Source organism: Pelophylax lessonae (genome assembly GCF_965119305.1).
Source record: "Pelophylax lessonae genome assembly, chromosome: 11".
NCBI classification, from domain to species: domain Eukaryota; kingdom Metazoa; phylum Chordata; class Amphibia; order Anura; family Ranidae; genus Pelophylax; species Pelophylax lessonae.
Genome location: NC_138778.1, coordinates 63,982,920 through 64,000,956, shown reverse-complemented (window position 1 = coordinate 64,000,956; position 18,037 = coordinate 63,982,920). Strand labels below are relative to the sequence as shown.

The 18,037-nt window shown below is 42.6% G+C and overlaps 1 protein-coding gene across 2 annotated transcripts in view; it reads left to right on the top strand.

Annotated features, from left to right (window-relative positions):
* The window catches only part of MGAT5B (alpha-1,6-mannosylglycoprotein 6-beta-N-acetylglucosaminyltransferase B), a 300,196-nt gene that overhangs the window by 131,017 nt on the left and 151,142 nt on the right, over positions 1-18,037 (top strand). For both annotated transcript variants that reach the window (XM_082272994.1, XM_082272993.1), the window contains exon 3: positions 10,161-10,273. In XM_082272994.1, coding sequence (XP_082129120.1) covers positions 10,161-10,273 — 113 coding nt within the window. The remainder of the gene's footprint in view (positions 1-10,160; positions 10,274-18,037) is intronic.

Sequence of the window (18,037 nt, the reverse complement as noted above, 5' to 3'; positions counted from 1 at the left end):
CCCCCTTGTCCTCTGTGTTGACCTTAAAGTGAATATCTCAACTCTGCATGAAAGTTTATGTTGAATGAATGAATACAAATATGATGGGTATCAGATGGCTTTTTCACCTTGGAGAGATAATGGGCCTAATCCGCTTCTGGTACCTCCTAGGATTGTGGTGATTGGGGTTAAAATTCTGCTAAATAACTGATACAGGTAAATATGTCTTTATTCTGGTTATACTATTATTAGCTCAGGAGTTATGAAATACAATTAAGTTTGGACCCTTTGGCAAGTAACAGCCAGTCATAAATGTGTATTTGGTCATTTTACATGCTGAGCTATTTACGACAGGTGATGAGTCTGAGATCAGGATGGATATCTGTTAAGATTATAGTTACTCAAGTGTGAAAGCTTGACAGTTTATGGTGGCCATTAGAGTGAGTCTGCGTTACAGCAAGTTATCATGAAATTTTGCATTAGCGTTCTAAACATTTAGGATAAACCCCAGCTAGTATGTAATTTTAAAACACTGTATTTTGCAAGATAAATGAAAATACCGATAGACAATTTTGCATCCAAATGCATTTATGTAATTTGTGGATGCGTTCCTCTATTATTGTTGAAGGACAACATAGGCATTTTATGTAGCAATCTGTCACATTTATTTAATGTTAAACTAAAAATGAAAGTAATGGTATTTTTTTGCTTTGCTTGTTACATTTGGTAATAGTTAAATGTTATAATTTTATGCAACAATCAATTCACAAGTAATGTACTGTATGCCTATACGTAATGCTATATATAAGAACTCAAAACACAGTGTGTGGTAAGGTAGCTATAGTAGAAGCAGAAGCCTATGATATTACACACTTTTGGTTGATTTACTAAAACTGGAGAATGCTAAATCTGGTGCAGCTCTCCAAAGAAACCAATCAGAATCCAGTTCTTTATGTCAAAGCTTAATTGAACAAACTGAAGTTAGAAGCTGATTGGCTTCCATGTACTCTTTAGTTTTAGTAAACAACCCCTTTGTCTTGCGTACCCTGTCCTCAACCGTTCCTTCTATCCCTGCATCACCATCTGCTGAGCTGCTTTACCATTGAACATACCATGGCATCATTGTTCCTCCTCTTTTGTTCAGATGCAGTTTGTTTGCTATGGCTATGGAGATGCAGAGGCAGTTGAATGTGTGTAAATAATTGGACTGCCCGGAGTCATGGGTACCCAATTGGGTATTGGCCAACATATGGGTATTGGCCAACATATGCACTCAAACATTGTGCACTAGTCAACTGCCACATGGCTGAACTGGTAGTGCAGTGTAGTTCCTCAGCCCTGTAGTAATGTAGAACTGCTTCCTTGAAGTAGCATGTAGTACTACAGCCCTGAAATATGTATTGTATATGTCCTAACATTGTGTAGTGCTAACAGCCATGAAGAAGCACAATGCTGCCACCCTGAAGTAATTTAGTGCCCTGAAGCAGTGTAGTTCCACAGCCCTTAAATGGTGTAATGTCACAGCCTAGAAGTAATGTAGCACTGCAGCCCTGAAGTAGTGTCATGCCACAGCTCTGTCATGATTTAAATCATAACCTGGGTAGCCTGCTGGTGGCACTGTGGCAGAGTCGAAGGGCGCAGTTCCGGTGGCCACAAGGTGGACACCTGGGTGTCTCCCAGCAGCCAAGTAATTAGGCTGCACTTGACATTGGATGCTGGGAAGAAATTAAGCCCATCTATAACTGAGGTTCAGTGCTTCAGTGTTCTTGCAAGCCATGTCACTGCCTTATCCTGAACCTGCTTCTGTGACCTGCCCCCTGCTTCCCACTCCCAGTACCTGGCTCCCTGCTCCCCTTGTCTCCTGTCACTGTCCGGACCTTGTCCTTCTCACGTGTGCTCCCTACATTTTGTATATAGTTAATTAGGTTAATATTTGGGGTTTTTGTCACATTTATTTGTTACATACATAGTTTATGGTTTACTGGGTTTGGTTTTGGAAGTCTGTCATTTCTCTTGATAAACTCATTTTAACCTTATTTAGTCCAGTTCCTGATTACTTAAAGGAAAAGTACAGCTAAAGCTTGTTTGGCTGCACTTCTCCTTCGTATCTCAGGAGTGCAATTCCTTCTGCACTCCTGTGACCCATTTTCTGCAGACAGTCAGCTGACATCACAGAGCCGGTCCAGGCTCAGGCAAGATCGCAACAATCAAGTTGGGATCCACCCACATGCCTGGACTGGCACCCGGCTCAGACTCTCACCGAGCCACTGAGAGCCTGAGCCGAACGCTCCCACCCTCCTCCACAACTCAGTGCTTCAGTGAGTGCGGGGGGCAGAGCAGAGTCAGCAGCTCTCTGCTCAGGGAGCTGTAGGAACCAAGCGATAAGAGCTGTTTGATGGGTTGGTTCTTATTGTTGGAAGTGCCAGGGGAGAGATGCTGTATCCACCTAGGTAAGTATGATTCTTAAAAAAAAAAAAAACACATATCTCTTTTAATCATCCTTGCTGGATGCCTGCATGTGGTATTCTTGACAAGCCCTGAAGTAGTATGTAGCTCTGATGTAATGCCTCATCCCTGGAGGAGCATGTAGTGCAACAGTACTAAGAAGCATTGTGATATCACAGCTGTGAAGGAGTATAGTACCATTGCCCTGAAGCAATGTAAAACCTCAGAAATAGTGTGGTACCCCCAGTCGTAAAATAGTATAGTACCATGGCCTTGAAATAAAACAGAGCCTCATAAGTAGTGTGGTGCTCCAGTCGTGAAGGAGTATAGCACCATGGCCTTGAAGCAATGTAGAACCTCAGAAATAGTGTGGTTTCCTAGTCGTGAAGTAGTATAGTACCAGGGCCTTGAAGTAATGTAGAACCTCAGAAATAGTGTGGTACCACAGCCATAAAGTAGTTTAGTACCATGGCCCTGAATGAATGTAGAACCTAAGAAGCAGTGTGGTACTATAATTATGAAGTAGTATAGTACCATGACCCTGAATTAATATAAAACTTCAAAAATATTGTCTGGTACTACAGCCATGAATAGTACCATGGCTCTGAATACATGTAGAACCTCAGAAGTAGTGTGGTACAATAGTCATGAAGTAATATAGTACCATGGCCCTGAATTAATATAAAACTTTAAAAAATAGTGCAGGACTACTGCCGGGATTAGTACCATGGCCCTAAATTAATGTAGGAACTCATAAGCAGTATGGTACTACAGTCATAAATTAGTATAGTACCATGGCCCTGAATTAATATAGAACTTTAAAAAATAGTGCAGGACTACTGCCGGGATTAGTACCATGGCCCTAAATGAATGTAGGAACTCATAAGCAGTGTGGTACTACAGTCATAAATTAGTGTAGTACCATGGCCCTAAATTAATATAGTACCATGGTTCTAATTAATTTGCACTTCAAAAACATTGTGTGGTACTACAGCCTCGAATAGTACCATGACCCTGAATTACAGTGATGTAGAACCTCAGAAGTAGTATAGTACCACAGCCATGAAGTACTATAGTACCATGGTCCAGAATTAATTTGGAACCTCAGAAGTAGTATAGTACCACATTAGAAGTAGTAAAAGAGCACTTTAGAAATCTGTTTGTTTTTTTGTAGTCTAATTGTAGCAATGTACAGTCCTCTTTCTATTCTATTGTCTCTCTTTAGGCTCCAATGCGGCCAGATTTGTTAGACAACCATTTTACATTTAAAGATCCCAGAATATATTCCGTGCTCTGCAGTCTGTCCAGAAGCTTAATAAATAATAGCTGAATGCAATCACTTTTATCTTTTTAATTTCCTCATTATACATCCAAAATACATCAAGCTTATAGCTAATCAATTTTCACTTTCTCTTTCTACCATTAAGGAGCATAGTTGCATTTGTATAGCATTTATTGGCAATGTGAGAAAAGCAGCTGATACGGCTCGCTGCAGATGTTAGTCAGAATACCCCATTAACTGTAATGTCTTATTAGAAACTTAAAGGATCAGTAAACCTTAAATGCAACATTGTGTTTAAATAGTTGATGATATCAGTCACGAGTATGTGCGCACAATCCCCCCATATCTCTTCAACTCATAGGCTGTTTGGTATTTTATTTACGCTTTCTATGAAGCTAAGTGGAGCCTAATGTTCTATGTCAGCTGGTGTCCTACCGGAAAGTACTAAAGCCCGCCTGCATTGTTCTCCAGTGGGAACAAGAAGTCAGTGGTATGAAAAGAGCAACCATGTTTTTCATAATCTTTCTACACTTTCCATAATCACACTAATGTTTGATTTTGTAGAGGTTCAGTACTTGCTACTTCCACCTGGTTCACAGTGTCCACATATGGCAAATTCCTTCAATTCATTGCTTTAGTAAAGCTGCTGACCACTTGTTTTAATATGTTGGTAGAATCAAATGCAAGGCCATGTTCATATTTACTGCCCAAACTAGACCAACTGTTTTTACACACCTTTTAAAAAAAAAAAATAAAAGAAAAACGATCAAGCTCCCAATGAAAAGATGGCTTGAAGAACACATAATGTATTCTTTGTCCTCCTTTAAATCACCTTCCACAGTAGTGTCTTCTGCCCCTCTTCACATCACCCCCCCCCCCCATCTCCACAGCAGTGTCCTCTTTCCCCATTACATCAACCCCCCCCCACAGCAGTGTCCTCTGCCCCCTTCCCCCATATCAGTATATTCTATCCTCTCACATTAATCTTCCAATGTAGTTTCCTTTGCCCCCCTTCACATCTCCCCCATAGCTGTGCCTTCTATCCCTTCACATCATCCTTCCACTGTAGTGTTCCCTGTCCCCTTTTCATCACCCCCCATCCCCACAGTAGTGTCCTCTGCCCCCTTCACATCACCCCCCCCCCACAGCAGTGTCCTCTGCCCCGCTCCCCCATAGCAGTATCTTCTATCCCTTTCACATCAGTCTTCCACTGTAGTGTCTCCTGCCCCCCTTCACATCTCCCCCATAGCAGTATCTTCTATCCCCTTGACATCATCCTCCCACTGTAGTGTTCCCTGCCCCCCTTCACATCACCTCCTCCCCCACACAGTAGGGTCCTCTGCCCCCTTCACAGCTCCCCCCCACAGTGGTGTCCTCTGACCCCCTTCTCAGCACCCCCCTCAGTAGTGCCCCCCATAGCAGTTTCCTTTGCCCCCTTCTTATCACATTCCTATTGTATTGTCCCCTGCCCCCTTCCCCCACAGGAGTGCCCTTAACCCCTCCCAGCACAGTGTCCTCTGCCCCCCTGCACATCACCCATCACCCGAAGATACTGTTTTGGAGGGGTATATGACAATGAGGGGGAGGGGGCAGAGAACACTGCTTTGAGGGGAAGGTACAGGACATTACTGTGGGGGGGGGTGTGACAGAGAAGACTGCAATGGGGGGCAGAGGACACTGCATTGGCGGGTACAAGACATTACTGTGGGGGGAGGGGGCAGAGGACACTACAGTCGTGGGGGGGGGGTGATGTGTAGGGGGGCAGAGGACACTGTGCTGGGAGGGGTTAAGGGCACTCCTGTGGGGGGAGGTGTCGCACCGATTCGGACACTGCATGTCAAATCGGCCGATGTGAACGGCAGCAAAAGACTTGTGGAGGATGGAGACAGGAACCACACAAGCAAAACACAGGGCGCACGGACCTAGTGCATTATCTCACAACCAAAATATTTATTGAATAAAAAGTGTCTATTATACTCACAAACCCACTATAATAAAAAGCTCATCACAAATCCAGCATAGAAACATCCATAATTCATCAACTAAAGTTGCAGATACTGATGGTCCAATAGATTGCCTGACGCATTTTGCGGAGTGTCCTCTTCTTCAGAGCCAAAAGAGCTACTGCTATCCCCTTCTTAAATAGCAAAAATGACAATGAGTGTGCTAAAATGTGGGTGTCACCACCCTGCCCCCTGGGCAGGTCAACCCCTTATGTCAGCAATAGATAAACACATAGTAAACAAACACATAATAAACATAATTGCATCCCAGCATTGGGTTCATCATATCATATCCGCATGCTAAAACATACACATATATTATGACCTACATAGACTGTACATATATTATATAATCATTAATAAAAGGAAGATCATGGGTAGGTACTCTATAACATAAGAACTTTTACTTTGAAAAACAGACACACAGCAACATACAATGGAAACAGGAAGGCTGAAGAATAGTCTACCTCAGTATACTTACAAATGCAAAGTAGAAGAGTAGAGCATAGTGTCCCCTTACTGCACTAACAGTTCAGTTCTAGGTTGGCAAAGTCAGAGTGGGGGAATTGTAAGAGTACAGTATACAACCAATGAAATATAAACTACTCAGGGACTTCTATAATGGGAATCCAATTGGAGTCAGTGGCAGGCAGGGCCTCAGTCTTTAACCTTTTATTATATGCAAGAACGTGTTACTGGCAGTAGAAAAGTGATGTATTATTGGCAGTTTGCTACCCTTGGCAACTCCGCTGTGTTTCTCCATGGTCTATGTTGGCTGTGCCTCACCGGATTACTTGTGGAAACAGACACACTGCTTTAACCATACTGCGACATGTATGGAAGAATTAAGTCTCCTTCCTTTCTTTAGCAGCAGACTTGATGCAACTACTTTATCTTCAGGACCCTCTCTAGCATCCCATTGATGGACAACCATCCACTGACTCTTCCACTGAAGGGATGGCCCTCACAGGACAGGCCCCATGACACAGATCTGTACTCACTGTAGGCAGAACCAGATCCTTTCCAGTGTCTCCCTTCTAGTCAGCTCTGCAGGACACCTGGGTTAAGCTCCTATCTGACATTCAGGCCCTCAGGTCGAACACCCAAGGTCGCATGACAGCTTCTACAAAGAAGGGGCAGTCGCCCCCTACCTCCGGGACCCTTGGCATTTATACCATCACCCAGCATGCACCAAGGCAGTTTTCTCTGCCAATCACCAGGGCTGTAACAAAGCCTGTGCTCTCACTTGTCAGGTTTCCTCCCACTATCCACTATGCTTCCCTACTGGACCAGTGTGAAACATTTCATACAAGCTGAACTGCACCTGAGCACCATGAGCAGACCCTACCAATGGATCCTGCTCTCTGGTGGGCAGAGAGCAATCTACATTTAACCTGCAATCTCTCTTGTAATCAGACCCAAAAACTATACTCTCTTCTAGCACCTACCTAGGAGGGTGCTACATTCACCCCCGCCAAACTGAGCCACGTCCTCATTGGCTCTGGGCATCCGCCACTACAAAAATACCTGTACAAACATACACAAGTAATATCCCACAAACTTGGAAAAGAGAAGGAAATATATACAAGGCCATGGGGCATACCTCATATGTGGCCAGTAAGCACAATAATTTACGTGAAAAAATATAGACATCTGCTGTACAAGAATTTACAAGTTTACACAGAAGTATCCACCAAGTGCATTATATTAATGCACCCCCGCCAAACAAAAACTGCTTGACAGGAAATGGTTATACCTAACTATACTACAATACTATACTATACTACAAATAACATTTGTACACATAAACACAGAAATGGGCCATGGACAATCTCCCAGAGGCATGGAGACCCCTTGCAAGCCTGCAAAGAAAATGTGAGCATGTAACAAATTTACATTCTATGTACTCACGGGGAGACTGTCCTCTCTTCGCAGAGGCGACCTTCTCTCCTGAAAAATCTCTATCACTAGCATTCATGTAGATTCAGCTGATGCATCTAGCCCCCTAAGGGCAACTCTTGACTTGTCGTCCTGTTATGTTCCTCTAATAGACAAACAGAACAAGCTGCCACTCTGACTAACTAAGCATATCCTGTACTTGTTCCATTTGGGAACCACATGACTAGCAATAGGCAAAGTCCCTTTCAATCACCAGGGTACTGACTCTTTCCTATTCTAGTCAGACACACAAGTTAGGATAAGGAGGTGCGAAGTCCATCAGACTGGTGTTCAGTGTCCTTCCCTTTGCAACACTGAGGCAACACATCTTCTCCTGGTGGCATGCTGTTATTGCTGGAGCCTTAGCAATAGCTGGCTTACTTCTGAGTGTCTTAAGTACTCTTCAATGGGTCCTTTCTCTCCCTGCACCCCTCTCTGAAGAGAAAATAAGCTACTACTCCCTTTTTTTTTTCCTCAAAAAGGTAGCAGCTCACACAAATTTTCCTTCCACATAACACTGGCCCATTGGCCCAAAGGAATCTTTGCAAAGTGTACTTTAAATAAAGTATCTTCGCAAAGTGTCCTTAAAGAGATATTGCTTCAGCAATGGTAATGGCCCATGGCTCAAAGGATCTTCACAAAATGTCTCTGTTAACCAGGGGTTTACCCCCTCCAGGTAGCAGCCCCTGGCTTTAACAGGAGAAGTCCTCTGTGGCAGAATTTCTTTTCTACCAGGTGATGAAACAATGGCAGTTTCAATGAGCCCCGTATTCATTTGTAAGGATAGAAGGGAAAGGGGATTTGGGAAAAGGGCTTTTAACCCCAACAGCAACATTTCAACAGTGGTAATTCTTCAAACTCAACAGCCTCTTTGTAACATAAAACTCTTTTAATTAGATCAAGAACTCAGTATACCTCAGTAGTAGTGGTCAGGATGAGGTATACAAACCATCTTGCCTTCAGGACTCAAGATGGTGATAGCCCAAGCTTGACCTTTCTTATCTGGACGGTTGACTTCCACCCGATCGATGTATATTGACCGCCCAAAATCCAATTTTCTTTAATGGATAGGAAGGTTTCCCACAGCTGAGGCCTTGATGGATTCAGATGCAGCCTGGGGACATATAGAAAGTCCCAAACAGCTTCCTCACACCAAGCCTCCCTCTTGCTTTCACTTTACTCCATTACCTCCCATGGAGCATATGGGTAATCGTATCCGTATTCCATGGCCACCTTCCTCTGAATGAGTTATTGGAAACGAGAGAACCTGGGAAGTTTCTGCTTATCTCCTCTCCCGGGTGGGGCATACGGGGTCTCCACCTTAGAGATCAGCATAGAATAAGCATCGTTCTGTGCTCAGGCCGGAGCATAGGTGTGGGTTGGGGATAAATCAGGGACCCTTGTAGCATAGGCCTCACAGAACCCGAGATTCCTTGCTCACCTCATACGAACGACCGTTGATTCTTTTTCTTCACTAAGTGAACTGGAACTTGTAGAACGACTTCTTCCTTCTTTCCTAGTCTCCACATCTGATCCCCATTCACCAATTCCCTCTTCCAGGGATCTGTATCGGCACTCAAAGTTGGGTGACCCCACATCGATGATCCCTGCCTCCTCCTCCCTGGACTAACTGGAGGACTTCAACTTCTGGATCCATTGACGCCCCTCTGCCTTTTTAAGACTTTCAGGCCCTTATGTGACTTTCAGGCCCTCAGGTAAAGCACCCAAGGCCGAATGGCAGCTTCTACAAAGAAGTTGCAGGCGCCCCCTCCCTCTGGGACCCTTCTCTCCAGCCAAAGACCCCAAGCACATTTATACAGTCACCCAGCATGCACCAAGGCAGTTTCCTCTGCCAATCACCAGGGCTGTAACAATGCCTGTGCTCTCACTTGTCAATGTTCTCCCCACTTTCCAATATTTCTCCCTATTGAACCAGTGTGAAACATTTCAGACAAGCTGAACTGCACCTAAGCACCATGAGCCGACCCTACCAATGGATCTTGCTCTCTGGTAGGCAGAGATCAATCTAAATGTATCTGGCAATCTCTCTGGTTAGCACAAAGACCCAAAAATTTAACTTTCTTCTAGCACCTACCTAGGAGGGTGCTACAGGTAACTATATACAGTATAACTTTCTTACACAGGTTAGTTAGTATAGATGTTAGGAGGGGAGGGAGCAGTTTTAAGATTAGTTGGGCATATCCCCGAATACTACTTTAACCAATCTTTTTCATGGTTCATGTAACTGGTGGTGTGTGTCCTTGACCTGAATAGTTTGCTCTAAATGCTGTCCCTCTTTCGCATCTCAGGAAATTGGGAGACATGGAAATGCTTTTTCTGTGCTTAATAAATGTAATGTGATTAGCCCTTGGCCCTAATATCAAACCACGTCAAATGTTTTTCTGGTCAGATGTATTAGGCAAATACATCTTCTGGTAAAGTGCATCATGTTTCTGTCTGTAAATGTCTTGTTATTGTCTGTAAGGTAAATCACATTTTTTCACATTCTACAGGATTTTTGTGCTGGGGATTGGATTTTTCACCCTCTGCTTCTTGATGACTTCGCTGGGCGGCCAGTTTTCAGCCAAACGATTGGCAGACTCTCCATTCACCATCCGGACTGAAGGTTGGTGTTTCGTTTAGGCATATTTTGTATAGCCCCTCCACAGATATGTGACATTTATGGAAGAGAACATAAAGGTAGAATATAAGGTGTATGTTATATAGGAATAATAAGCAAATTTGCTGACGCACATATACATAAAATACTGAATCCCTACCAAGATCAAACTAATAAGACCTTAAAGGTACCACAGCAAAAGTTTAAAACTCACATTTTTATTGTACAAAATACTTTAAAAAGGGTAAAATAGAAAAACATTCTAACACATAGGTGCCATTTGTGATAGAATCGCAGTTACATATGTTACCAGTTACAAATGAACATATCCCCAGGTGGTTATATGGGGTGTTTTGTGCAGGAATCTCCAACATGTTTCGCAGGGACAAAGCCCTCTTCCTCAGGTAGAACTGACAAAGAAATCTGGAAATTACAAGCAAAGCAAAAATAAACAGCATGCAAATACATTAATGTAAACAGATAGACAGGTACACAGATATTCGGGTTCATACAGTATATGTGTTACAAACAATCATACTATCTGTCATAGATATTCAATGTACATGCAGCTTGAACCAGGAAAGCAGAATCACGACCACTGCATACCAGGGGAAATTAGATTCTGTTCAGAAAGGACTGAATTATGCAGGTGCATCAATAAAACAAACATAGTGCTTAATAGACTCAATATACTTTGTGGTATTCATAATGGACCAAGGATGTAGGGACGTAGTTGGGAAACTGCTTGGGGCATTATCCTTTCTGAACAGAATCTAATAGGCAATTTCCCCTCAAATGTTGCGGACCATCTTAAATAAGGGAACAGTAGGGATTCTAATCTCAGGGGGCCTTGATGTCTTCCTTTTTCATGTAGCCCTACTATTAATTATTTTTTCTATTTTATTTTATTTTATTTTTATTTATTTAGTTTATTATATTTTCTATTTTGAAGCTTTTTAAAGTCTTTTGTACAATAAAAATGTGAACTTTAAAGCCCTAATAAAGTGACAAGATGGATGCTGCACTGCTCTGATTATGTGCTCAAAATAAATGGCTAAAACTGTGGCTACCAATAATTAGTACAATTATTTTCACAACAATATATCGGTGTCCAACTCAATAGTTTGAACCTTTAAAATAAAGTCCATTAGGGGGAAATTTATGTGATGCTACTATGCGTAAAAGTCCAGTAGAATCGAATACATATAGTAAACTTTATAGTGATGGCTCAAAAACAATCCAATTGATAAATCCTTATGGCGTGTCTCCCAATGGGTAACTGAGATCTTTACACACTTTGAGCCACCCTGGTGCTCTGTGCTCTCAAAACGCTCACCTCAAAATAGGTGTCATATAGCACGTATATGATTATCCTGTTTGTACCTCTTCCTGGAACCAATACTTGGGGGTATTGTACCTTTATTACCCCATCAGATTCATGCTGCCCACATACCTCGCTCCATGAGCAGAAATGTAGGCACAGCAGGCTTGCTGGTACTTGTAGTGCACTGCAGCAGATGTAGGTAGAGCAGCAATGATACTGCTACTTAGCAGTAGTAGGTCAGGACTGCCAAACTGTATTTGGGAGTCTGATAACAAGAGGGTCAAGCATAAGCGTAGTTTAGACTCTAGACAAGCCGGGTTACATATGTGTAGATCAAATCCAAATGGTACAAAAACAGCAGCATGGAAACAGCAGGGTCAGAACAACCTGGGTCATTTTTGGTAAAAATAGAGCAGATATAAGCTGGGCTCTTTAAAGTCCTATTAGTTTGATCTTGGTAGCGATTCGGTATTTTTCAGTTTTTTATATGAGGGGGCATGGTACCAGTAAAACCAGCATGAACAATAGAGATTGCAATGGGCAGTCTCCCTCCCATTGTATAGTCCAACGCATATACAAAAAAATGTGATTCATATGGCAGAGCGCACAGGTTATAAACATTACGCATTTGTTGGTTACTGCTTTATATTTTAGATGGAATTTACCAAGAATTTCGTTTTACGGAATTACAGGAAACCAATCATATTCTGGCAATTCTTTTGTTTAGGTTACTAAATGTTTTAGCTGATGTTTTATATTTATTTCTATTTCTAATATATGTATTAAAAAAAAAAAAAACGTTTCATACAGTGTACAGCATTGACACAGGTTTAACAGACGCATTCTGGGTTTCCTAAATAGCAAGCACAGCTGTGGCTGTTTGCCTTTAGAATGTCTCTCTGACTAAAATTTTACACAGAGCCAACTAAAAGTACAAGCAGGGAAGGAGGTAGGGGGGAGTAGTTACTAGTCTGACTTGTGTGCTTGTATTTTTCAGCTTAAGCTACTGACCTCTGTAAAGAGGCTTTGTGCTTTAAATATATAAATAAATTAGATATACAACAGCAATGCATTAGAACTGCAATGCATTGCATTTAGGCCTCATGCGCACCGGACGTTCTGTAACTGTAGCATGTAAAATGTGAGTTTTGTTGTGTTTTTGCATTAGCTGTTTTTAGCGGTTTTTAGTACCACTATACCCCTTACAATGCTTCCCTTCACTCTTTCCTCTCCCCAGGAAGATAAATTCTAGATGATTAGCTCTGTGCAATGTAGTGAAGCTAAACAGGTTTACAATGCTGTCCCTCGCTCTTTCCTCCCCCCAGGAAGTTCACAGTTGTATAAAGTTAAAGCAGAGCTTCAGCCCCTGTTCTTTGTGTCTCCACCTTCCCTTCTGCGCATGCCATTTTTCTTTCTAGGTAAGGGTTCTTGTAGCGCCAGCTATATGTGCTTTGATATGGCTTGCGATGTTGCCCCTCGCTCTTTCCTTTTTTTGGCCTGAGTGCTGCTGTGCAGGGGATTAGCAGGGGTTAATATCAAGATACAGAAAATTAGGTTTATCTTGCCAGATGTTTGCAGAATAAAATTAAATCATTTTTATTGAGTCTATAACTAGGTTAAAATGGTGGCTTTTTTTATCTCGGCTCACAAACCCCTGACACATATTTTTAACAATCCGGACTTTGTTCCGGGACTAAACATAAGGGCTTTTCGATGGTGGACCAACAAGGGACTATTCAGGATAGGACACTTCCTCTCGCCTCAGGGCCCCTTGTCAGTCGCACACTGTACGAGTAAGCTTGATATGCCTTCCTCAGAAAAATTTAGGTTGCACCAGATTAGACATTTCCTATCATCTATGGTCGCAGGTTCAGATGTTGAACCCCGGGCCACTTCATATGAATGCTGGTGTGCACAAGCTCAAGTCCAGAGGGGAGGTATTTCGTTGATTTACAGGGCTTTGATCGACTCACCTGACAAGCCCGGTTACGCCCTTTCCTGGGAAAGGGATCTGGAGCTATCGTGGGAACCGGACACCTGGAACTCCATTTTCCGGAGGGCTTTTAAAGGTATCTTGAATATGTCTCTAGTTGAAGCTAATGTTAAGATTATTACGCGTTGGTACCTTGTTCCCACCCGTCTAGCCAGAATGTACCCGGGGACTGATCCTCTTTGCTTTCGCGAGTGCGGACATCAGGGTTCCTTGCTCCATACTTGGTGGGAATGCCCGCGTATCCGTAGTTTTTGGAATAAATTGTTTAGTCTGATCCGCAAAGTTACTGGGCTTCCGGCTCCCAGGACCCCTGAAGTAGCGCTGCTTCTTGGCTCTGGTGTAAAAGGGCCCAGAACCAGTTTGAAGCTCATGCATTTCATGTTGTTGGGGGGGAAGCTTACCTTGGCTCGGGCTTGGAAGTCCCCCTCGGTCTCAATGGGGGCGACCAAACGCAAAATCTCTTGGATCATGACCCAGGAGAAGATGGTCAGCATCTTCCGTGACAAGCAAGCGGAATTTGAAGCAGTATGGGAACCCTGGCGTCTGTACATCTCACCTCCCTCATCCTAATTGTCTGTGTTTTGTATTTTCTCCACCCGATCCCTTCTTGCATCCACTCCAGCATCTCCATCCTTTCTCCTATCCCCTTTCTCTTCTTGTGTTCTTTCCTTCTTTTCCTTTCCTTTTCTTCCTTTCGGATATTCCATACTTCCTCCTTTCTTGTGGCTTATAGGGTATCTACCTCTCTCAGGACCTATATCTTCAGAGGGTGATTATATGCAACCCCAGTTCATAAGATTCAGGGGGGGGGTTCCCCTTCCTGGTTTACAGAGGGCGTTTGTAACTTACATGGAGGTCCACGGTTATATTTTTCTGTGCTTTGCTTGCGGGCTGGGATTCTGTTCTGATCCTCAGACGTTTTAGTAATACTGTTTTAGTAACCATGCCTATCTCGTATTGCTTTGTTGCCATTGTTATCATTACAAAGTCCCTTCCCGAGTGGGCTCTGTATATGACACATTGTATACCTTTCTTATGCAATATTTCCTGAGATTGTATGTTATTAATCTACATATGTCTTACAAAATAAAAAACTTTTGCAAGTAAAATGGTGGCTTTTTAAATCTGCATGGAATTCAGCTTTAAAGTTTAAGTGATTTTTTTTTTTTAGAATGAAATACCAAATATGGTATACTTACTGTACCTGCTTTGTGCAATGGTTTGGCATAGGGATGGGCTGTTTGTATGTTCGCTGACCCTGACAACCACAGCCCAGGGTTGTCGGGAAGAGGCCCTTGTCCTCATCAACACGGACCCTTTATGTTGAGGGCATGTGGCCTGGTATTGTTGGGGGGGCACTCCCTCGCCCCCCCCCCTTTTCCTCACCTGGCAAGCTACATGCTTGGATAAGGGTCTTGTATTAATTTTGGGGTGACCCCACACCATTTTTTTTTATTATTATTTAATTTGGGATGGGGTTCCCCTTAAAATCCATACCAGACCCGAAGGGCCTGGTATGGAGTAGGGGGAACCCTACACCATTTTTTTCTTATCTGTATTGCCAGCAGCCAACAATACATTACAGTCGCGATCAAGTTTAAATTACATTTTTTCCTTTAGAAATGTCAGTATTGCTGCAGCAGGCTCTATAGATCGTACAAATGTGCCACTTTACAGGCACATTAAGGGGAAATTTTAGGAAAATTAAAGGAATTTTTCATTTTTTATTGTTTCACTTTAAGCATCATTAAAATCACTGCTCCTTTAAAAACGATTGTTTAAAAAAAAAAAAGAATTTGCATTGATACATGTCCCCCAGACCAGTACCCGGGTCCCCATACACTTTTTATGGCAATAACTTGCATATAAGCCTTTAAATGAAGACTTTTGATTTTTTTATGTTCGTATCCCGTAGACTTCAATAGAGTTCGCATGTTCACTAGAACTTTTTCCCTGTTCGAGATGTTTTGGTGCGAACCAAACAGGGGGGCCCATCCCTAGCTTGGCGCAGAGCAGCCCCTATTCTACTTTTCTCAGGTCCTTTGCTGGCGCTCCTGGCTCCTCCCTTCTCCCCATAGCGAGCTGCTTACTATGAGGGCACTTGTGCATGCTTGGTCCCGAGCCCTGCCTCTGCTCCCTTCTCATTGGCTGTGATTGACAGTAGCAGGAGCTAATGGCTCCCCCTGCTGTATCTGAGCTAATGAGGAGGGAGAGAGCTGAGGGAGCCTCTGCTCTTGCACATCGATGGATCGAGATCAGGCTCAGGTAAGTATTAGTGGGGGCTGGGGGGAAGCTGCACTTAGAAGGTTTTTTCATGCATTAAGGTAAAAACCTTTTTTCTCCAGAACCACATTAAGTGGGCTATTGCAGCTAGATTCCAGAAAGCTTCCACATGTGGTTTGGGGTCTATTTCTTAGCAAGAAGCCTACAGTGAGTGGGATTAGGAATACCTTGGCTGGATATTCTGCCGACAACCAGTTTTCCTAGAACATCTGTTTGCGTGGTAGTTTTAAAGTGAGACTAAGGCTGGCCATACACTATACAATTTTCTTATTCAATTTCCTTTAGATTTACCTTAAACTATGAAGTGCAAGGGCCTGCCTGATTGCATACAAATTGAAAGTGTTTAGGTTTGACCCTACATTACATGGTTTTGGTAAATCTAAAGGAAAGTTGAACAAGAAAATTGTATAGTGTATGGCCAGCCTTAATATACTAAGGTATAATAAAGTGTTACTAAACCCAGGACCCTTCATTCACTATACCTGGTCTCCCACAGTAGACAGAACATGGAAATGCAGTTGTTTTATAAACTGCTAAATACCTTTTCTCATCAGCAGTATATAGCATGCTTGTGAATTCTATTAGTGCCTGGTTAAAGCTTGTAAGAGAAGTTTTCATACTGCACTGGCTGTCCTATCAGAATTCAGAACCCCTGACCCTCTGTCTGGACAGTGCTGATTGGCCCTGTGCTGATCACATGCAACCCCCCCCCCCCAAGAAAAAATAAACTCTCTAGCAATACACACCAAACTGAACATGTGCAGGCTGACTCCACTAACTGTCTTATTATGGGAACAGCGCAAGAAGGGAAGGATCTGTGCATACAGTATCAAACAGCATTTTTACACCATGCACAGGATTAACTCCTTAGGTTCCACAGTGTGAGAATAACAAGCATGCTTTACTGCAAATACTGACAGATTTTACTGTTGTAGTTTTTAACATTACCCACGTACAGCATCATCCTGGGTTTCCAGGTACACCCCAGGCAGAAAGGAACAGACTTGAAGACAAGCCAATTATATACTTTGGTAAGTGTAACAGGCCCATAGGTGGCTAGGTGCAATGCAGCTATATCTGCATAACAATGTATAAGCATTGCTAGATAGACTGTGTTCCCTGTGTGTATTTTATGGCTTAATTTTCATTTTTAATTAAAATGAGCCTTTATGCATTTGGTAGAGCACACACATATTAGGGATTATTCATATCAAGAGCACGTAGTGAGAGAATAAAAGATACAGTGGAGCAGTGGTTGTCAGCTTGATGGATCTAGAAGGTCTAACAGCAGCCCCTGACAACACAAAAGGGCTGTACATTATATTTGAAGGGTAACTCCACTTTCATGGGGGGAAAAAATAATATAGTGTATACAATTGCGAAACAAGTCATATTGTAACTGAATGTTAGTAAAAATGACCTTTCCTTTTCAATCTGCAGCTGTTGTAATGTTCTGAAAATGCAACGCAATATGGCTACCTAGAGCTGTTCTGTACACAGAATGTATACTGACCACACCCCAGAAATATAATTTCTTACTTGTGTGATTGGCTCACCAATTTTCCCAGAAGTCTCCCTAAGATACAAGTCGGATTTCAGGCATCCCCTGCAACAAAAATTACATTTTTAGTGAGATACTCCCAATAGGAACATGTCCCCCCACCCCCATCCCAAAGCACCCCCCACATGTTGAGGGCATTTGGCCTGGTATGGTTCAGGTGGGGGGGGGGGGCGCTCGCTCGTGGGGGCCCCCTGGGCACGATATTTAAAGGAAATTTTTCATTTTTATTGTTTTATTTTAAGCATTATTAAATTCACTGCTCCTGTAAAAAAAGATTGTTTTAAAAAAAAAAATGTTTGCGTTGATTCATGTCCCCCCAGTGCAGTACCCGGGGTCCCCATACACTTTTTTGGGCAATAATTTGCATTTAAGCCTTTAAAATTAGGTCTTTTGATTTTTCATGTTTGAGTCCCATAGACTTTAATGGAGTTTGCATGTTCGCTAGAACATTTTCCCTGTTCGAGATGTTTTGGTGCGAAGCGAACAGGGGGTTGTTTGACTCATCACTGTATTGGGGTTACTGGTCCCCAAAAATTGTCACTTATTGTCAGATTTGTCTGCCACAATGTCGTAGTCCCACTAAAAATCGCCATTTCCAGTAAAAAAAAA